This window comes from Ammodytes marinus (genome assembly GCF_949987685.1).
Source record: "Ammodytes marinus genome assembly, chromosome: 6".
Lineage (NCBI taxonomy): Eukaryota > Metazoa > Chordata > Actinopteri > Uranoscopiformes > Ammodytidae > Ammodytes > Ammodytes marinus.
In genome coordinates, this window is record NC_137235.1 from 30,325,425 (window position 1) to 30,348,773 (window position 23,349).

General features: G+C 40.7%; 1 protein-coding gene across 1 annotated transcript in view; it reads right to left on the bottom strand.

Moving 5' to 3' along the window:
* The window catches only part of LOC307251528 (voltage-dependent T-type calcium channel subunit alpha-1H-like), a gene marked incomplete at both ends in the record, with an annotated part of 91,632 nt that extends 68,952 nt beyond the window's left edge, over window positions 1-22,680 (bottom strand). The window contains 9 exons of the mRNA XM_080028896.1: window positions 7,655-7,776; window positions 8,497-8,575; window positions 11,974-12,032; window positions 20,123-20,312; window positions 20,425-20,514; window positions 21,031-21,156; window positions 21,483-21,609; window positions 21,797-21,981; window positions 22,579-22,680. Of these exons, the coding sequence (XP_079885022.1) occupies window positions 7,655-7,776; window positions 8,497-8,575; window positions 11,974-12,032; window positions 20,123-20,312; window positions 20,425-20,514; window positions 21,031-21,156; window positions 21,483-21,609; window positions 21,797-21,981; window positions 22,579-22,680 (1,080 nt within the window). The remainder of the gene's footprint in view (window positions 1-7,654; window positions 7,777-8,496; window positions 8,576-11,973; window positions 12,033-20,122; window positions 20,313-20,424; window positions 20,515-21,030; window positions 21,157-21,482; window positions 21,610-21,796; window positions 21,982-22,578) is intronic.
* Between the last annotated feature and the right edge of the window lie 669 nt (window positions 22,681-23,349).

Genomic DNA, 23,349 nt, shown 5'->3' on the forward strand with positions numbered 1-23,349 from the left:
AGTGTTTACTCCTAAATGAATGAGCGGTAGCCTACTAAAACAAAGTTTACTTTGCCTCACCAGCATCATCAGATGACCATTATTCATCTGAAATAGTCATTATTTACAACATAAACACATTACCTCATCGTGATCCATACTAACTAACTGCCATCTCTCGTTCATTCGCTTTGTGTGAGGACACGGGGACTCGTTCAGCTCCGTGAGAGGTGACAATGCATCAACTCATTGCAATCAGGTGTGTTTAGCACTTACTGGCATTAGTTGATGCTGTGTCACCCATAGACTCACGGAGCCGAAAAGAGTCCGGTGCCCTCACACTTTCAACACACGGACACGCACCATATTGCTTCCTGATTATTTGAATCTTTCACGCCCGCACGAGCTAGAAAACAGCTTCACGACAGCTGGCGTCGTAATAATACTACCGCTTTTGTTCAAAGGTGTCGCCAACGTGCCGACTTACTCGTAGTAGCTTTAAGACAAAATGTGCTCAATGTACGTCATTTTTCGAACCCGAAGGAAAAAGTTTTTTTCAAATCTTAGTAAAGTTCTAAAACATTGCCGATATTTAACATATTGCAATTTTTTTCAATATTAACACCAGCATATATGTGTACCTTCACAACAACAACGTCATTTAATTCAGCTTCTATCTAAAAAAACAAGTAAAAGGGTGCAGTTACACTTTAAAAGCTTTCTGGAGTTTAATAATTACACACATTTGGTCTTACCAGGTGTCAGCCAAGGTAACACTTCCTGCATTAAGAAAGGATATGGGCTGTATGTAATTTGAAGACACCATTTACGGGGTCTTGTTGTCTGTTTCAAGCAGAGGAAAACAGGAGCCACGTCTGGGTAGGGCAGCTTTTCCTCCGTGGAGACTCTGTTTAGGTTTAGAACTCGTTGTTCTGGTATAGAGAGCGCCACCTGTGGCTGCTGCTTCGCCTGTTTCTCAAAATCAGTCATGATTAAGTTCAAGCACAGATGCCCTGGAGGGAGGTCACAAAAGAAAAAGGTTATACAGAGATGAAAAAAAACAAGTAGGTGAGAGTGAGACGTGGACCAAGAAAGTTAAAGAAATGGCACAGTGATGCCTCAACATATAAAAAAAGAGACACAAGTAAACTGGCTGCACCACTAGGATGTAAGAGAAAATGACATTAGAAAAACTTATAGCATTTATTTAATAATTTATATGTGGAATACTGCGGAAGTAGAAATAATGTAGTATAAAACTACTTTCTTACAAGAAATTACAAGTGAAAAGTGAATCACTTGTACAAAAAGGTAGACATATAATTATCTAATTGTAGCCTATGTAAAATATTGGAACTAAAAGTAGGCCTACTCAGAGTCATAATGTCCAAAATACCTCTTTGTGTGTTATAGGCCTAGCCTATATGATTTTTTTAAATAATAAAGTGGTGAGGGTGGAGTTCATTTTGAATATTTGAATTGCAGCACTTAAAAGTATCCGAAGTATTATGATGTTAATGTGATAATTTACCAAACCATTTAGGGAATTTTAAAACTTGCCTCTAAGGTGAATTTAGTGTAGCCTACACTCATTGACTGCTACCTTAAAGTTAGTTGCTGCTATGACACCTAAAAGCGAGTGGGGTCTTTAGGAACAGAAAAAAGAATTCAGAAATTCAGTTATTTACGTAAGTGTAATAAGTTATTAAGTCAGGTTAATTTAACTTGTGGGTTAGCAACTTGCACTGTTGACCTTTAGCGTTAGCTAAACTAGCTTACTAAGAGTTATTATTTTGAAACAAACTTTTTAGAACATGACAAACATTTGACAGTTAACATCTTTTGCCCCTCTGTAATATAAGCTAATGTTAAAATAAGCTTTTCGTTCATAGCCCTACACTGTATGACATCTTTGCCCTTTTGCTTTTTACATTTTCCTCAATCAAGTTAATGGAGTACAATACAGTGTCCAGTATCTCGGGTGTTAACCCAAATCCTGTCACTTAATTTGCCATTTTATTTTTATTTCTGCCATTGTTTAATCAAATTATTTCAATGTTAGCTGTTACGGGGCAACATGTTACGTCCACAGAATTAATATGTCGGAGTGTTGATAGTTTCAGTTTTATCTTCAACCTTTCAAATTATCTATTTTTATCAAAAGATTAACTAACTCGTTAGCATGAAAAATGCCAAATGGTCAAGCAGATGTTGGCAAATAAAGTGTTAATCAAACACAACATTTTGTGTTAGCTCCATTACAATCACAATTAAAGCACTTACCGGATAAACGTCTGTAGCCTAGGCTAGGCTACTTTTGTTTCACATTGTTGTCCGCTTGAAAATCCGTCCAGGTTAGTTTCACCTTTTGAGTTTCCAAACCAATTTACAAAGATGTAGGCCTACTAAGGAACTACGAAGCTAAAGTAATGTCAATTTTAACCGCTAAAAGCGATTTAAAAAGAGATAAATATTGAATGTCACATTCCGAATTCTGAGTGGTAATTTAAACAGCTCTCTGCCACCGAGGTGGTCCATGGTTAATTGTCATGGTAACTAACAACTGTAACGGCCTGTCATCCACGGCGCACCGCGTCGCGAAGTTTTTAATGGAATTTAGCCTTGTCAAATCCTTTCCATTGATAAATCATTTTAAAAAAGCATCAGTTTTATAGACTTAACCTTCCTCCTGTGTTAACTTTCTGTTTCTATCCATGGTGTTAGCGGGTCGGTTTCGTATTTATTATACTATCTATGGTTTCGACCCGTGTCTGAAATCAGCTGTAAAAAACACTAAAAACAATTAGGCCTATCTATCATCAAATTTGTTTCTCATCTCTTGGTTACCTTGTTAGGCTTCCTTATCTATGAAAATATTGTTTTTAATATTTTTGTTGTAGGCGGCTGGGCCTTTTTTTTGTCAGTATGCCCCTCAATTTCAATTAAAAAATGATAAAATGAACCTTAAGAGAGTCATATAAATAAATAGTTGGTTGTTGTGTTACCTGATTATTACTGAGGGGTATGAGAACACATTTCTTAACTAAATCTGTTTTATTAATTTTTTCATATTAATATTATTGACTTTTTTAACATCTTACTGGTCAATTACAACCCATAAATATTTATTTCAGAAAATAGCAAAAAAAAAGATTTATTTCAGCATTATACAAACACACAATGAAACCCAGAACAAGTCACAACACAAAATATAGATTTGTAAGATCAAAAAAACAATGTAGCCTAATGTACTTTATTTATACAGCCCTTTACAACAGTCCTTTCGGTGTACCAAAGTGCTTTACAGGATTGAGCAAGATAAAACACGATAAGATAAAATCAAACAAGACAAAATCAAACAAGATCAAAACAATATAAGATCAAGATCAAAGTGTCATCACGCTATGTGTATTAAAAGCCATCCTGAATAAATAGGTTTTTAGCCTGGATTTAAAGAGGCCCAGGTCAGAAATGAGACGCATGTCAGTGGGGAGCTTATTCCAGAGCCTGGGGGCAGCAACAGAAAAGGCTCGGTCACCCCAGTGCTTGTATCTTGACCTGGGCACTTCCAGCAACAGTTGATCAGTGGACCTCAGGACTCGACCAGGATTTCGGATGGTTAAAAGCTCAAATAAATATGTTGGGGCGAGGCCGTTAAGAGCTTTAAAAACTAAAATTAAAAGTTTAAAATCAATTCTAAAAAGGACAGGAAGCCAATGAAGGGAGTTAAGAACTGGTGTGATGTGCTGCCATCTGTTGGTGTTGGTTAGAAGACGGGCAGCAGCATATTGCACGAGTTGCAGGCGACTTAGCGACTGCAACTTAACAACAACCAATCAACAAATCGAACCAATCGAAATCAGTTACTAGTTCCAAAGCTAGTAAAAAAAACAGAGTAAAAGTCTCTGTGTGCATGTGTACAGATGTGTGACAAAAAGCAACACTTTAAGTGTTCTTTGCAGAGATATTTCTTGCAGGTAAAGCACAATACGTTTATCTTTCTTTCCTTAGTGCTTCGGCAGACCTGAAACCTCTTATTTTTAGAATCAGGTGGCCATTTTCACCAAAAACATGATCCAGAGCTTGGCTCACTGTATATCTCCTCATTTTTGAATACTGCAAATAGGAGATGTGTACTCTGCAAATCACCAACTCTATACTGAATTGACCTCACATGTCTGGATATGCCCGTCTGTTTGTTTCGCTTTTATGCAGGTATTAGGGCAAGAAAAGTCAAAATGAGAACCCCCCCAGAGCTCACATGATTGTGAGAGGAGCTGACTGTCATTTTGTTGGCTGATTTCAGTTTTGGCTCTAGTTATTGTTTTTTAAATCTTATTTTATAACCGGGTCGAAAACGACCCTAACACCACCAGTGTTATAATTTCCACCAGAGCATTTAATAATTAAGTGATTTTTTTTTAATTTTTTTTATTTTGTTGAAATAGAGGTTCCTGACAAAGTCAATAAATCTTGATGCAATAAACAAAATGTAAGTGGTTCTTTTATGCATTTGAAAACCAAAACGGGTCGGTGGCGACCCTAACACGAGAGGAATGTATGGTTATCTGGCACGCTTCCTTAAGCCTTTAGCCTAAATAAACAGTTAGGAATTACTTACTCATACCCAGTTCATAGCACAACCAACATCAACCTGCCTAATGGACTACGGATGGAAATTAGCCCCCGGGCTACAATCTGGCATTTTTACATGTACTGCTGTACATGTTTATTAATGTGCATTGTCATGAAACAAACAAACAAACAAACAAATAAATAAACTTACTCATACCCAGTTCATACCACAACCAAATAATGAAAAAAGTCAGATGTGTGTAAATCACGTCTTCACAATTTATTAAAGCAAAACCTCATACATTCACAACATCAAATTCAAAACGAACATACACAGTTTAGTTTAATTCTTAATCATTTCCATTGGAAGTGGCAAAAAATCACTCCATTCAGATAACATCAGCCAACAGAAGGAAATTGTGGCATTTAAACAAATGTACAAATAAAAATACATATATACACATCTTATTTACACATTTTAAATCAGTCTTGAAAACAGAAAATAAATTTAAAATAAAATCTCAAAATATTTCTATCAAGTTAGGAAAACAGCCTTCAGAAGGCCAACAAGTTTACAAACATATATATAATAAAATAGGAAAATTATTTCCGAAGTGGGATTACTCTGCCGTAATGTGGCTTCTGCTGGATTCGTCGCTCTCCTCTGGACTTGACTGGGTCTGCGCAGCGAAATGGTTTCCTTCCTCCTCCAGGAGCAGAAAGATTCAGAAATCAAAGCTTTGTATATAGTTTTATAATTTGTATTATTATTATATTGATGTCATGTCTCCTCATATTTTTCAGGTGATCTGCTATGCAGTTACTAAGAAACTTTCTTGACTGAAAATAATTTGATGTAAAATTATCAGGGTTGCAAAGGGGTGGAAAGTTTCGGTAAATGAGCCTGGTCTGAGAGTCAAGCCCAACCAAATGTTCCTAGTTACCTCTCAAAGGATGACGTTGAATGTGTCGTCAATGAGGCGATGTGGCCAGACGCAACACTTTTATTTTTTTACCATTGTTCCTAATTTTATTGTAAGTGTTTCTGAGTTCATAGTGACCCACTCAGGGGCCCTTTACAAGGTGAAAACGTGACAGTTTTCCCGTTTTTGGTTTAAAAAAAAAAAAAAAACGTTCAGACACAATTTATTTGAAATATTCACTCGTACACATGTTTTCAGAGGATACGGGCCGAAATCGCTGTAGTAGGCAAGCCAAGCCAATAGTCAGCGGTGACACTTAGCCTAGTAGATAGCTTTTCCGGTACAATTTGATGCATAAAACCTTACTGTAACCGAAAATGAAAGCCACTAACGTTCATAAAGCGGTTGGTGTAAGCTTGGGGTTACAAGTATTGTAAATGACAAGCTTTCTGTCCTCTTATTTCACCGCATTGAACTCGTGAAAACAGAAGACATGCTGATAGGGAAGGGGCTTTGTGAGCGGCTACTTTCCTGTTAGACGTACTTCAAAATAAAAGTCAATTCACGTTTGTCCAGTTAAATGCTATTAATGTTTAGCCAGTGAAATGCTTTTACTGTGAAGCCGTAGCCTTAATGCTCCTTTTGTTGAACAGTAACTTAACCGCTGCACGCTGAACTATGAGTTTTTTTAATGTAGAGAGAGCCGTGTCCCTGGCATTTAGAAGCTACACATGTTTATTTTGCTAAAAAAAACGGCAGAACACAAATCTTTCCCCAGACAAAGTGGCGGGTGGTCTCAATAACTTACTAATCGACTAAATTGGCGAGTGTTATATTTGAGCCCTGCACGACACTCTCCGCTGATCACAGTGATGGTGCCGCGGAGACATCTTTCATATTATGTTGTCTTCTAACTTTATAACTCGTGTGTGGGTATTTTGACAGCAAATGTTATAGACTATGCATGTGTGAAGTGGAGCCGTGACGTCAGCGTTACCAGGGAAAATGGTTTCGGTGTTTACAAGAAACCAAAACCGTTGGGTTTTCCAAAAAATCCTCCCTGGGAGTTGATCTCAAAACTTGCGGTTTCATGCCTGCGTTTGCTGTTTTCATGTAAATGATATAGTGCATCCGTGAAAATATTTTCGCGTATGCACCGTTTCGTGTTGTCGTATAAACAGCCCCTCAATTGCTTGTTGAACTGCAATCCTAACAATTTGTTGTGTTTCTTCCAAAACCATGAAATGGCAAAATAAACTTTTTTTTCTGAAGCCTTTCTATTTTTTTTCTTCATGTGTCTAGATGAACTGTAGTTGATCAATCTTTCAAACAATTCCGCTAGAGATTTTTAAAGTCAAAACCTTAGAAATTCTATAAACAATTGTGTTTTACATAAACCACATCTGTGTGCTGTTGTCATAAAAGTGAGACGTTAATCTCCTAGTGCTGTGTCTTATTCGGCCTGTGTGTTAAGTTTGGCACAGTGAGCCAAATTCTGCAACATGTGTCTAAGCATTTAGCAAAAACCGCAAGACCGATAAAATAAGGCTGTTCTTGAAAAAGATTATCTATATCTTTGTGTGCTTTTTGGTCTGTAATTTGTAGTGACTGTACCTCATTGCTGTCCTCCAGAGCTTGCATGATGGCTGCCACCACCAGGTTTACCAGCACAAACTGGGCCAAAATCACGAAGCTGGAAAAGTAGATCGGGGAGACCCAAAACAGGTAGCTCGAACACTCATCATCATTAGGACGACACTCCCTCAACGTGTCCTTCAGAGACACAAAAAAGATTTAGAGAGAAAGAGAGGCATACAGACTAGAGGGAACATTAAAAAATATCTTATTTTAAAATCTTAACTGTTTAGTAACCATAGTCATTTGATTAATCTAAAAAGTAGCAAACTAATAGTACAGCAAAAATGCTGACTGTTGACAGAATTTAAACTTAAACTCTGTACACTGAATAAGTAACACATTATATTTATTGGTAGTTTGCAAGTGACCATGACATAAGCATGACAGTACTCTAAATTGTATACATTAAAGGCCTACATTGGATTTCTCGGCATACTCTGTGCTTAAGGGATAATATATCCATAGACGTGTGTGTGTGTGTGTGTGTGTGTGTGTGTGTGTGTGTGTGCGTGTGCGTGTGTGTATGAGGGTGAGCATACTTTCATAATCCCACTCCAGTTGTCTCCGGTGCACACTTGGTAGAGCGTGAGCAGAGCAATCAAAAAGTGCCTGAAGTTGACGTGCCGATGCAAACCCAGACATGGGTAATCTTCGGTGCATTCTGATCAACAAAGAGACATAAAACTCAGATAAACTGATATTGATGTCCATGCAGTGTACAAAATAAAATCCTTCAGATATGTGTTTGAGTCAGGAGTTTGTTTATCCCCATCGGGGTTGACACGATACTAGATTTCAAACTTGATACAGATACTCAGGAAAATACTTGATACTCAATACCATTTTCAATGCCACTCGGAGTTGTGATGTACTGTATATTCAGCTGCAAGTGAGGGGACAGGCTGTGTGAAGTTGTGTGTCAATTGGAGCAGGCGAAGTTAGTGATACAGTTTCAAATGAGCATCTAATCCAATACTTATTTCTGGTGTCAATTAGTATCTATAGTAAGTATCGATTTTTTTGACAATCCTAAACCCCAACAATGACATGTGCAAACAATGTCAGATTTAGATTAAGCAAAACGATGTGAGAAAATGTATTTATGATAGTGGGGCATGAGAATAGGCATACACTATTCATTCCAATTCAACATGATAAAAAGGATGAGCTAACCAATGCTGAATGATTCTATGGGTTGGTTGTGATATTTATTATGCTGCCTCCTGAGACAGACTACTCCTTGAGGTTTAGCAAAAAGGGTTTCTAGTTTTGCTAGGTAACAAATTGGATAGTGGGCAAATATGGGATCAGCTCTGGGACCACGGACCTTTACAGTAAGGCTTAATGTATATATGTGTGTTCTGCTAGCAGTGTCTCTGACCTAGGTTCCCAAAGAGCTCCACTCCCAGGGCAGCATAGATGAAAAAGAAGAACGTGAAGAGTAGACAAATATTTCCAACCTGGAATCAAAGTGTATGTTAGATCTCCTGAGGGGTATTTCAGGAAGCAGGGTTGAAAAACTCTGAGTTCAACCCTGTGCTCTGAGTTGGTCAACTCAGAGATGAGCAACTCTGGGTCATTGGTTTCAGAACAGTGGATCAGCGTTGGGTTCAGTCAAGAGTCTGTTCACTGTCAGTGACGTCGGGTCTATCTCCAAGCTGATTGGCTATCGCGGCTAAGTGTCACGCTTCATCGCGTCAAAAGTTAAATATTTTCAACTTCTTGCGTTACACAAGATGGAGCATAAAATCGCCTGAAACGCTTTGTCGCACCTCATCGCGCCTAAACCAATGGTTTCCTATGTAAAAATGTTCTACGCCTCTATCGCGAGCATCGCTTTTGGTGTGAATGCACCTTAAAGCATATCTTTCAAACACTATTTCACTTCCAAATTGGTGTGGCGACCATAGCAACCAGACTTGGCATCTGAGATCAAATAATCCAGGTCAGGCATATCACTTCTACACACAAAAATACAAAATAGTCTTAATCATCTCCGTCAAGCTTACACTACACTCAGTTCAATTTAAATCTGACTCTTTTGAGGCCAGAACCCCCAAACCGAGTCTCCCTACGCAAGGTCTCTATTGCATCAACCTTAGAGAAGACATCCCTCTTCCACCTTCAGCCCTCTCATTTTAAGGCCGAATTCCACCGGCTGCCTGTCCTGTCAGCGGAGCTGTCAGGTTTTTACTTTAGTCAGTGTGTGAGCGTGCGTGAGCGTCCACTAGCTCCGCTGCACCGTCTCTCTGCTCCGCTGCTGCTTCAGCTGTCCGGTGAAATACGCACTCCTTCTATTTTTGCTGGATGCCAGAGCTCACTGCATCAATTTAGCACAGAACACATCGAGATAGACAGAAACACAGACGACGACAAAACAATAAAAACTACAGTTAATTTTCAAAATAAGACACTCGGTGTTCAATGCAGGTAACAATCCCAAAACAGTTGTCATGATCCTGCTTGGGCCTCGGGCCCTTGTGTTGTTTTTTCCCCCTTTACCCTTGTCTGTGTTCTGGTGTAATTGCAGGGTTGGAGTCAGGTGTGCTGGAGTCAGTTACCAGCATTCACAGCTGCCATCAATCAACAATCAACTGCTCTTCATATACCCGGCCCTACCTTCCAGACACTGCCAGATTGTAAACTCTGTTACCCAGTCAGTAACTCTCCAGCCACCTAGACCTTTTGTAGTTCCGCCTGTATTTAGCTTGTTGCTAAATTCTGTTCTTTTTTGCCACAGTCTCCCAGCCTGACTCCTGCCACCAGCTCCAGCCCTCGTCAGCCAGCTCTCCCTCCCTGGACCCCTCTGCCTGCCTGCTCTTGCCTGCCTCTGCTCGTCTCCCCGGATTCTCCCCTTGGCACTTCCCCTGGACCCCATGCCTGTCAGCCACTCCAGAGCCCGGCCCAAAACCCCAGATTCCTTCTAAATAAACCCTCTTAAACTGGTACTGTCTCTGTGCCTGTGTCCTCCCTGTCCAGCCGTTACAACAGAGACACATACAAGCATGTCCACTGTTCTTTTACTCGTTCGGATGGGAACAATAAACTTCCGTGCGTTCGTTGTTGTGTAAATACCATATAGGAGAATCATATTATCACTGCGGGAACTCCTCGGTCTCGCGACTCCAGCTGTTCAGCAGAGCTGGCCGTGCCTGCTTTGAAAACGGAGCCGGTGGGTGTTGATGGACGTGGGCGCACGGAGCAAAACCTTTGGACAATGCATGCGCAGCCAGTGGAATTCCGGGGTTAATCCACCCTTCTGTTCTTAACATACTATGGGCCGGTTTCACAGACAAGGCTTAAACCTAGTCTGAGACTAAAATGCCTGTTTGAGCTGGATTAATTCAAAGCTACTTGCACAGACTCAGTTTAAAATAGTCCTAGATTAAAGCTATTCTGGATTAAACAAAGCCAATTGCAAAACGGATGACTAAAGATAATCTAGGTCTAAATTTGATTTTAAATTAATCCTCCAAAGAGGCAGGTTTAACTTCAGTTTAGTGGTGTTTGTGAGAGAGCATGGACTATTTGGAATATCTAAATGAAGACAAACTCCCACTGCATAGGCCAGCCAGAAGAGTACTTGTGGATAAATCTTATCCAAAACATTTATTCGATGAAGTTACATTTCGAGACCGCTTTCAATATGGAAAATGCACTAAAAATAACAACTTTGCTTGAGTTTATTAGATAGATTTGCAACAAATTCAATTCTAATGAAAATGTTAATAAGAGAATACACCAACTTCAGGTTATCTTCATTATTATCTGTATTTCACATCTTTCTCATTTATAATTTTTACATTATATTTAATGATATCTGCACTGATAGACTCGAATCTCGCTTTAAAGAAGAGCTTGCCACAACCTTTCAACAAAGGACAAAAAAGATGACGTTGCATGAAAGTTAGCCCGAGAATTCCATGTACAGAAAATGCAATATCTGAAGGAAGTATCAAATGAAAATTCTACAGGTGGAATTGGAAATGAAGTTGGAAGAGAGAGCTATGATTCAAACAAGATACAGTACTGAGACAATTGTGATTACTAATCACAGTGAAGATATAAGTAGAAAATAAAAGGTGTTCATGTTGTGTTTAAAAAAAAAATGTATTCATGTGTGTCAGTATTTTAAATCACAACAACCACATTTGAAAACAGAATTGTTTTAGACACTCATTTTATTATGCTGAATATGTCTTCAATTTAAATGCATCCATCTCATAAGCTCAAGCAAAGTTGTTACTTCCAGTGCATTTTCCATATTGAAAGCGGTCTCGAAATGTAAGTTCATCAAATAAATGTTTTGGATAAGACCTATCCACAAGTACTCTTCTGGCTATCCTCTGCAGTGGGAGTTGGTCTTCATTTAGATATTCCAAATAGTCCGTGCTCTCTCACAAACACCACTAAACTGAAGTTAAACCTGCCTCTTTGGTGGATTAATTTAAGATCAAATTTAGACCTAGAGTAGCTCTAGTCGTCCGTCTTGCAATTGGCTTTGTTTAATCCAGAATATCTTTAATCTAGGACTATTTTAAACTGAGTCTGTGCAAGTAGCTTTGAATTAATCCAGCTCAAACAGGCATTTTAGTCTCGGACTAGGTTTAAGCCTTGTCTGTGAAACCGGCCCTATATTATTAATTTATTTAAACAAAATATTGTTGGTGTTGTTGAGAGTGCAGATTTAATAATACAACATAATGGCATGGAGAACACTGTTGCAGGATATGTTGTGTGCAAACTGGGCACAAACAGATATGTCAGTATCTGAATTTGCATGCAATAAATTGAAAAACTTTCAAATACTCATCAACTCAATCACAAATTGGTTAAACACCACATTCCCAATGCTTACCTGCGACAGTGTCTTGATAATGGTGTTCAGAAGAACTCGTACCTTTTTTGCCTTTAGCGCTGAGAAGAGACACAGACATTAACAAGACATTTGTCACCAATATATACAGTCCCCTCCATAAGTATCGGAACAGTGAGGCCAATTCCTTTATTTTTGCTGTAGACTGGAAACAATTGGGTTTGACACCAAAAGATGAATATGAGACAATAGCTCAACATTTCAGCTTTCATTTCCAGGTATTCACATCTGGATCTGATACACAACTGAGAAGATATAATTTTTTTTAAAAAGAACACAACATTTTTAGGCAAGCAAAAGTATTGGAACAGATAGACTTTAAATAAATAAAGTGAATAAACCGTAATATTTTGTCGCAAATACTTTGCTTGCAATAACTGCATCAAGCCTGTGACCCATTGACATCACAAAACGTTTGCATTCTTCTTTTGTGGTGCTTTTCCAGGCTTTCACCGCAGCCTCATTCAGTTGCTGTTTGTTTTGGGGGGTTACTCCCTTCGGTCTCGTTAAGTCTGGAGATTGACTTGGCCAGTCTAAAACCTTCTACTTCTTGCCCCTGATGAACTCCTTTGTTGTTTTTGCAGTTTTTTTGGATCCTTATCTTGCTGCATGATGGAGCATCTTCCAATCAGTTTGGTTGCATCTTTCTTTAAATTGGCAGACCGAATGTTTCTGTAGACTTCTAAGTTCATTTTGCTGTTGCCATCATGTGTTACTGTGTTGTTGTCAAGATGAACCTTTACCAAAGTGATGGAAAGGCTAAAGTTTGGAGAAAGAAAGGATCTACTCATGATCCCAAACATACAGGCTCATCTGTGAAACACGGTGGAGGCAATGTCATGGCTTGGGCTTGCATAGCTTCTTCTGGGACGGGCTCATTATTCTTCATTGATGATGTAACACATGATGACAACAGCAAAATTAACTCAGAAGTTTACAGAAACATTTTGTCTGCCAATTTAAGGAAATATGCAACCAAACTGATTGGAATATCCTTTATCATGCAGCAAGATAATGACCCAAGCCTAAAGAGTTAAACCAGTGTCGATAGGTCTGACTGACAGGTGACGATCAGCATTTTCTCTCCCCCGATCACAGCACTCTCTCTCCCAGCTCATAAAACGCTTGAAAAAAGCGGTCGAAAAAAATGCTCAGTAGACACACTCGAGCGCACGGCCAGCGTTTAACGCTGGAAAAAGGCGTTAGGTGGACACGGGCCCTTAAGAGAGTAACCCCCTAACACAAATAGCAACTGAATGAGGCTGCGGTGAAAGCCTGTATAAGCGTCACAAAAGAAGAATGCAAAAGTTTGGTGTCAATGGGTCACAGGCTTGATGCGGTTATTGCAAGCAAAGGTTTTGCGACAGAATAGTACGTTTTATTCACTTTAATTTATTTAAAGTCTATCTGTTCCAATACTTCTGCTCGCCTAAAAATGTGGTGTTCCTTTACAAATAATGATATCTTCTCAGTTGTGTATCGGATCCAGATGTGAATACCTGGAAATGAAAGATGAAATGTTGAGCTATTGTCTCATATTCATCTTTTGGTGTCAAACCCAAATGTTTCCAGTCTACAGCAAAAATAAGGGAATTGGCCTCACTGTTCCGATACTTATGGAGGGGACTGTACATTTTTTACTAAAGAAATGTCCCTTGTTGGAGAGTGTGTATACCTTGTGCTAGTCTGAGTACTCGACAAACTCTCAAGATGCTGGGATTAATGGGAATTGCGTCAGTCATTTCCATCTCAGTAAATATAATACTGATGATAGAAACCAAGACTACGAGGACATCCAGCTGATTCCAACTAAACACAAACACAAAGGTCATGTAACGTTGTAAACACTTACAAAAGCTAACACGTAAAGGCAAATAAGGGAACATTTTTTGATTCTGGTGTAATACCTGAATTTTATGAACCTCAGGATGCCAAACGCCACAAACTTCAGAACGACTTCAATGATAAGGATGGCGGTGAACACATAGTAGGAATACTCCGTAATATTTTGTACATACTGCACACACAGACACACACAGGTTTATTTTCATCCCCTCAAACAGTCAATACAAAGTCATTTTTTGCAGCAGTTCTATACCTGTGACTCATGTCGCGTGTACATTACCTGAGGTTGTTGATAGTGTTCGAAAGCCATCATCAAGACACTGGCAACAATAACAACAGTCATGAAAAGGTCCAGGAAGTTGCTAGTACACAGAGTGTGTATAGACCGCCGCAAGGGAGAGTAGTATGTGTAATATGGCATCTGCTCAGGCTCTGAAACCTCACATTCTTGAACACACACACACACACACACACACACACACACACACACACACACACACACACACACACACACACACACACACACACGCCACACAAAGATGCATAAATTCTAATGTACACAGCCAGAAAAGTAAAACTAAAAATTTAAAAAAGCTAAAGTACACATTTTTTGCTCCAATGTTTCATGATCTGAAATGGTGAAACCCCTTTTTTTATGTAAACAAAACAATTTTATTTAAATTTTCTTTGTAAGTGAGCAAAAATGTACTCAGATAAGCCATTTACCTGACGTGTGGCATATCAAGATGCTTATTAGACTGCATTATTATTGCAAAGGTGTGCCTTAGGCTGCTCACAATAAAAGGCCACTCGATGGATTTAATCCATCTCTCGCATGCGCTCGTCGAGCGAGAGCTGGACCTGCGCAATTATGACAAGCGTCTTGCTGAGTGCATCATCAATTAGACTTTTTTTCGTCTGAAGTGACTTGCACCTCTGACTTGCTGCCGCTCAGCACCATGAGACTTTGAAGTCCCTCGGGACCAAAACGGATACAGATCTAGGAGCATGGGCTGTGTTTGAAACGGCACTAACGTCCTTCCACCTACATACTCAACATGTATACACAGGGCCGTCGGACTGCGGGTACAAGTGCGACAGTCTTGGGGGGGCCCAAGGCAGAGGGGGGCCCATCAAAAATTATAATTATTATTATTATTATTTTAACGAGCTCAATATAGGCCACCGATCTTCAAAGGCCCTGAAAAATGCCATTCCAAAAAAAGAAATAATTGACTGGCTCATGATAGGCCTCTGACCCTTGTAAGGAGATCAGGGGCCTATCATGAGCCAGTAAATTTTTTGGTTATTTTTTAAATAACATTATTCTGTGCCACCAGGTGCCTATATTGAGCCACTAAGAAAAAAGAAGGGGAAGGAGCTTATATTATAAAAAAATTCACAAAGCGGACTGGATTTTTAAACCTGTACATTTTTTCTTTCTGCTTTTTGGTTATTCTGTGTCTCCAAATTATTCCATAAGATAGTACTAAATAGTTCACATAGGACGCAGGACCTTAGTTTTTTTCTTCTAAAAGTGCACCAGATTGATGAATTTTACTTTCAAAGGTTCACATTTTTCGTCCGGGGGAGGATTCCCCCGAACCTCTCTAGAAGGTCCAAGGTCTCCCAAATTCCTCTGACAAACACTGTATGTGTGTATGGTTATTAAACGTCATTAGACCAGGGGTTGTGTTTTGGTGCTACGCCCCTGTGTATATACTACGTACTGTCTACAAAATGCTTGATTGCGTTTACACTGAGGTATACAGAAGCAATAAAGATTTTTTTTTTATTACGTGTCGTTTGAAAAGACGCAATGCATTGTGGGGCAGTTGAGTAGGAGTAGTAACCTATCGATCCATACACAAAATCTTCCCGGAAGTAAGTACTCATCGGGGCATTTTTCGCCTACACAAACTCGCATACACAACCACAACATACTCAAATTGATGTCAAAATTAGTATGAGCAGGACGTTAGTAGGGCTTTTCGAACACAGCCCATGACACTGCAGTTAATCTCCAGGAACTGCGGAGGCGAAATGCCATTCCGTGCACCTCCTACACGCAGATAAACCAATCACAGCAAATATGTAGCGCCTTCTTCCCTCCCCTTTCCATGGCGTAACGAGAAGTCTTGTAAAAGAAAAAAAGTAACAAGCGTTTCCTGCAGCTCCGCTGCCTTGACCACGCACGCTTCCATATCGACTGCATCCATGGACTGTAGGCAAAAACCTGCATCGCAGTGAGACAGCGGCATCTGGGTTGGACCATCCGCGTTCACTGTCGCACTCCAACAGTTCACAGCTGCCGCCACACCGACAGTTCACAGCTGGTGACCCCCAACCCCCGCACCGACAGTTCAACGCAAAAGGCCTGTTCCAACAGTTCGCCCCCCACCCGCACAGGCTAAGAGTAGCTCCTGGACCCAGTGGAGTACCCTAACTGGTGTACAATAGGCCTTTCACACCAAAATGAACCAAGAGTCAGTTCCAGGCTGGTGTTGGGGTCAGTTCAAAACTGGTTACAGCCTTATCCCAGTTATGAACCGGTTGGTTTCACATCGACCGGAGACAGCCATGGAGCCGGCAAGAGAGCAACGTCATGACGTCACTGTAAACGTGTGTGTACGTCACCCGACGCCGCTGCTCTTGTGGCTAACGCTAAAGCTACCGCTAGCTTTAAGCACAACAACAGCGGCGAATACGTCTTATTTTTACACTTGTTGGCTCTCGCTTTGCTTTCTTAAGCAAACAGGACCCATACAGCGTATTCTCGCCGGTCAATTTGATCGCTACGTTCGGTAATTATGTTATGTTTACGTCTCGTAGTAGCGGTGTTTTTAAATATGGCGGGCATGAGGTTTGAGTTGCTCTGGTTGGTCAGGATAATCCCTCCCCCAACCGTTCGCGCAAGCAGTTCTTATCAAACCCTGCTCAATCCTGGGGTATGAGTTCCCCCGGTTTTTACGGCCCGGAGCAGGCTCTCTGGCGGTGTGAAACCAAAACACTGGCTCTAACTCCGAACAAGCCCAGAACTAGCGCCGATTTTGCGGCGGTGTGAAAGGCCTACAAGAGGTGTCCCCAGCTAGCACGCCAACACTGGAAGATCCTACGGGTTATCTGGAGAAGGGGTAAAGTAACCCAGCAATGGAGATTGGCATAAGGTGTATGGTTCCTAAGAAAGAACATTCAATGGACATCAAGCAGTTTAGGACCATCTTGCTGATCAGCGTTGAGGGCAAGATATTCTTCAAGAACCAGTACATCAACCTCTCCGGGCAAAAGGTTGGAATCCCTGGAATTCCAGGATGCCTGGAGCATAGTGGTGTGGTCACACGGTTGATCAGAGAGGCGCGAGAACGGAACAGAGACATGGCAGTTCTCTGGCTGGACCTCACCAATGCTTATGGGTCCATATACCCCACAAACTGGTGGAAACGGCACTGGAGATGCACTACATCCCAAATAACATCAATGACCTTATCTTAGATTACTGTAACAACTTCAATCCGAGGTTCGTGTCCAGGGTAGTCACATCCAAGTGGCACTGATTGGAGAAAATAATCATCACTGGTTCAGTGATCCTCTTCTCCCTGGACATGAGCATGCTGGTCAAATCGGCTGAGGTGGAGTGCAGAGGCCCACTAAACATGTCTCAAGTCAGGTAGCCCCTGATCAGAGCCTTTATGGATGATTTGACAGTTACAGCAACGTCAGTCCCAGGAATCAGATGGATTCTGCAGGGCTTGGACAGACTTATGACTTTGGCTCGGATGTGCTTCAAGCCGGATAAATCCAGGTCCCTGGTACTGAAAAGAAAAAAGGTGACAGACAGGTTCCATTTCTCACTTGAAGGTTCCCGTATTCCATCAGTCATCGGAAAACCTATAAAGAGCCCTGGAAAAACTTTCGACTGCACCCTAAAGGATGCTGCTTCCATTAGAGTATCAAACCAAGACCTGGGAGATGACCACAACAGTCGACAAGTCAGGACTACCAGGCCAATTCAAAGCCTGGATTTACCAGCATGGCATCCCGCCCAGGATTTTGTGACCATTGCTGGTATATGAGAATTGACACAGTCAACTGTCAATTCGTGAGAGAAGGTGGACATCCCAATAAAGCCCAAAACAGGCCTCCCTGGAACAGCACATGACTGTCAACTTAGTCTTTAACCTGGGAAAGTAGCTCAAGTTCCCTGAGAACATCATGGAAACCACTCTCAGGCCAGAGATTGTGCTGACTTCAGATACTTAGAAGCAAGTGGTAATGCTGGAGCTGATAGTGACCAGAAAAGAACGGATGGAGGTAGCCAATGAAAGGAATAGGGGTAAGTTTGCAGAGCTGGTGGAGGATCGGCGTAGAAGGGGGTGGCTTGCAAGGTGCCATCGATGTGGGGCCGATGGGTTTTACAGGATGATCACAGTGCAAAGCTTATAGCCTCCTGGGCATCACAGATGCACAGATAAAAGAAAGCCAGATGAACAGAAATCACGAGTAAAAAAATTATGGAGCATATTTCGTGAAGTTGGGGCAGGTGGGAACCCTCGCTGCTGGATACTGCTGAAATAGAAGACACGCATTTTACCGACCTTAAATGAGTCGGTCCAGTTGCGCATAAACATACTTTAAATAGTCCTGTGAACGCATCAGAAATGCACCAAATCAAAGTTTTTGTCCAAGTTTACAGTGACAAATGGTGAAAATTGTTTGCTGTCATGTTTTGCATTTCTGCATACAGTTTGATTGCCCTCGCAGTGTCCATGTGTGTGTAGACACACATCAGCCCCACTTTTTTTCCTCGCAGTGTCTTTGTTTGTGCTGTGGCTGCTGCAGCATCCTCTGGTTGCGCCGCCTCACAATAACACAACAACATGCAGGAGATTGTTTCCTCCCTTGCACAAAACAAAGCAGAAAATATTGCTCCTCCTGTTGCTCCCGACAGCAACTGATGCGACATGCGCCGGTGAAATGAGACGGCCCAATTGTGCATGTGCGGATTTTCGGCAACAATCGCAGCACAAATGCTCCATACGAAATCAAGGTTTTTTTCAACATTTGCAATGACAAATGAGAAAAAATTGCTCTGTCAGCCTCTGGCCAGGTGTATACAGAAGGGCCATGTGACATTTCAGAGTGATCAAGCCGTTTAGCCGTAGATTTATTTATTTTTTGTTGTGTTGCGTTTTTCATCCTTTTATCCTTTTATACTTGACATTTCAAGTCAGAAAGTACAGAGTGAAGGGGGACGCCCTTAGCTCAGTTGGTAGGGCGTCCCCCCCATGGGCCTCGGCCAGCAGCGGACCCGGGTTCGATTCCAGCCCGCGGTCGTTCTCTGCATGTCACTCCCCTCTCTGCCCCATTTCACCTCTGTCTCTACACTATCAATAAAGCATAAAAATGCCAAAAAAATAAAAAATAAAACATGTGGAAATGGGGAGAGAGGGGGATAACATGCAGTAAAGGTCCACAGGTCAGATTCAAACCCACGACCAGGACTGAGCCAATATGGGAAGCGTTCTTGTTGTTTTCAATTTATGCCCCTCGCTTTTTTTTTTTAAAGGAGGCTGTCATATGTTGCACTGTGATTTGCCAGCTGCATATCAAGCGCGGGGCGCAATTATGACGCGTCTTGCTGAGCGCACAGCAAAAATGCTGCAAAAATGCTGTGCGCTCAGCAAGACGGGCGTCATAATTGCGCAGGTCTTAGCAAAACGGCTCCTTCTCAAACGAGGCTAATAAGAGCAGTTGTACACATGGCACTGGCACGCTTAGGGTTGGAAGAGGCTACAATGGCAAGCACTCCAGCTAGTGCATTCTGTATTTATTTCCAAGATATTTTTTTGGGCATTCTTGCTTTTGTTTGGAGAGACAGCGATGAAATGGGGTTTGTCAACTGTGCAGCCACACATCCCACCACCGACACCCGTCCAGCACGTTGGCAGCAACGCACCATTTCACCTCAGCAGGTTCCTCTATTTTTTTCAGCGAGACGCGCGTCACTCTGCTCTCACTGATAGAGAAATAATGTGTTGACCAGCAGCACAGGAAAAGAGCTCACTAACACAGATTGAAGTCAACACGCAACTGTTTTTCTTTTTAACACAAATCTCTGATAAACCCTGTGTACTCTACCCGTCCTTGTGCATCAGAATGGGGTTGCCCAACTCTTCATGATCAGCCACTATGTGTGACATATGTAGGCTTTCTGTTTTGTTTTTAGACTTTAGAAAGGCAATGGTCAGAAATGCAGACCACCAAGACGCCCATTCATTCTCCTTACTGCTGCTCTGGTCTTCCAATACTTCTCCTTCAGGTAACCTATTTTCAACTTCATCTCTTCTTTTCTGCTCCTGCTGACACTTCTGAAAGGTCTCCACCATCACACCGATAAACATGTCGAGGAGCAAGAAGCTAACAACCATGAAGGAGATGAAAAAAACAAGTATCCATTCGTTGTGGTTTCTCACGGGCTGAGAGGAGAACAGAAGAGCAGAGAGGAGGTATGTATTGGTTAGTGTTCAATAACCATGTACATAACACTGTAAAAACATGAATCAGGTATATTGCCAGCAAAATAAATACCTGTATGTCTACTCCCACAGCATCTAGCCCATCATACATGAGGGTTACCCAGCCATCCTTAGAGTACATTACAAACAAGGACATCAGAGCCTGAGTGGGAAACAGAAATAACTGATGAGTCAACACACAGTGATTTTACAGGTTCAAATGGTGTTTGACCCTTATATTAGAATAGCCTAAGATGTGCTATTTGCAGTAAATAAATCTATGACAGCTATCTGAATATAGTTCTTCGACTTTGAAATAACTATACCTCTTTCAGTTTCACTACATTTTTCTGCAATGCAATGGGCAGTTTTGGAGATACCACGCTAACTAACAACAAACATGCAGAGCCAACCATATCACCCTCTTGGCTATCACAATGCTAGCGGGGAATTATTTGCTTGTATTGATCCTTGATTCCAATTTTCAGATTAAGGGGTTTGAATGGTTGAATGAACTGTGAATTTAAACACAGTAGGCAGATACATTATATTCATTTGAATTTATGTTCACAAAATAGTCTGTTTATTAGAATAAGTACAGTCAATCCAAAAATGTTTAATCAATAAAATACCCTTCTCTCTCATCCTCATGTGTATTAATTAGCACATTAGTTCATACCTGAGGCAGGTTGTCAAAATTGTACGGCTTTCGTATCCAGAGGTAGTTGGCCGACAGACAGTCAGCCTTGCTGGTGATGTTTCTTGTGTCCTGACCCTCGCAGTAAAAGAACTTCCCTTTGAACAACTACAGTGTTTGTGTGAGATAAAGACAGAGACAGAGTGTCTGTGGTGTTAGTTCACCAGTGTATGCCAGCTAGTAGGCTATTACTCTAAGAATGACAGGAGTACATTCTCAACAGAGGTTTGTAATATGACTATTTGGCTACAAGCTGGCCATGTTTATATTCACAGCTTAATTTTCAGCTGTGGCAAAATTAAGCTGTTTGTGTGTGTACAGACGTGTGTGTGTGTGTGTGTGTGTGTGTGTGTGTGTGTGTGTGTGTGTGTGTGTGTGTGTGTGTGTGTGTGTGTGTGTGTGTGTGTGTGTGTGTGTGTGTGTGTATGTGTTACCTGCACACCAAGAATGCCAAATAGAATGAAGAATGCACAAGAAATGATAACGATGTTCCCAATGGGTTTAACTGAGGCCATCAGAGCTTGCACAGCCAGCTTCAGTTTTGGGGCTCGCTTGATAACCCTTGGAAACACAAACAAAAAAGTTGGTTAAAAAACAAAAAACATGTACATTAACACTAACTACACACACAAACTGACTAAAATGTGAAATTGGGGAGGGGGGGGGGGTTCTTTCACACAAACATTACATGAATATCAGTTGGTAAACAGATAGGGAGCTTTTGTTTACAGACAGATCAAATCTGTACCTCAGTGGGCGAAGTGTGCGTAGCAGGCGTAAAACTTTGAGCATGCCCAGCATGCTGTTTTCGGTCGCACTGGTCAGTGAGATAATGACATCGGCTATAGACAGAATCACCAAAAAACCATCCACGATGTTCCAGGAAGAGCTGCAGTAGTTATCCTTCCCAATCAGCAAACCAAGAGCTAGAACCTAGCATAAAAGCAACAAAATGTCAATACTTCAACTCAGCTGATAACCTAAGCCAAAAAAAAAATCGATATTGAGGAAGAAAATGTTCAGGTGTCATGAAGTATTTGTATTTATCAGTAAGAAATAAGAAGTAAGAATACCATTTCTTTGAATATTAATTCTATTTCACATTAACCTTAGGCCTCTATGATTAAAAAAAGTCATGTTTACCTTAAAAAGCATCTCGACAAAAAAGACACCAAGGAATATGTAACTGGAGATATCCAGCATACATCGTTCCTGAAAGACAGAGTGAGATTCATTTTCAAACTGTTTTTTCGTAATAGATAGATAGATAGATATAACCAATTCATATTACATATTATTTGTTTCATAAAAAACCGACCACTCTACTTCTCTGTGTCAGACATTATGTGTGTGTTTCTCAGTCTGTGGTGCTCTTATATATGCCATCTCTTTTTAGGTTTATCGTAGGCTAGTATGCCTGTTTGTGTCTGGTTGGATAAGTTTGTGTGTGTTTTGCACACTGTTAGGGTTTACTGTACAACGTGTATCCAGAGTAACAATACTTGTAGGTCACATAAATGTGTGTCTCACCGTGCTCTTAGGGTCAATTCCAGGCCTCTCCATAGCAATGGTGATACAACTGAGGATAACAAAGACCAGAATCCCGTGGTCGAACAGCTTGTGAGAGACCATCCTTTGGAAAAAGATACGAAACCTAAAGACAAACACTTACAATTATTATAATCACTTTGACATAGTATGAAAACATAGGGTTTATTCTTCAAATCAATTGTTCAGTTATCTCTTGGCATATGTCAAACATTTATGATTTATTTATTTTTTATTAATACAGTTTTTCACAATTGTTTAAACACATTTTCTGGAACATCAGACACAATGTGCACAATCTGAAACTAATTTACCAACTGCTTAACCAATTCTGCTGAACTCCAAACACATTTCCTGCCTTAGACTCATATTTTCATTCCAAAACACACATTTTTCACAACACTACACATAATTCTCTATATCTTGCACACTCTTCCTGAATTCTCTCTCATGGTATTCACACAGAACACACTGCCAATCAAATTTCTAAACTCAAAAGGCTTTTGTGCAGTTAGCTATAGAAGGGTCAGGGATGAGCTCCTGTTTGCTGTGATTTACAGTAGACTGCACATTTGAGTACAAATACAGTTTTTGTCGAATACTGTAAACACTAAAAGTGACTGCTATGACCACAGCATCACAACCTCTAACTTTTGTAACTATGCCCTAAACCAAAGCACCAACCCTACAAACACAATTTATGCTTTGCACTGTGTTTGAAATTCTCCAACACACTTCTTGAAAAAAATAATA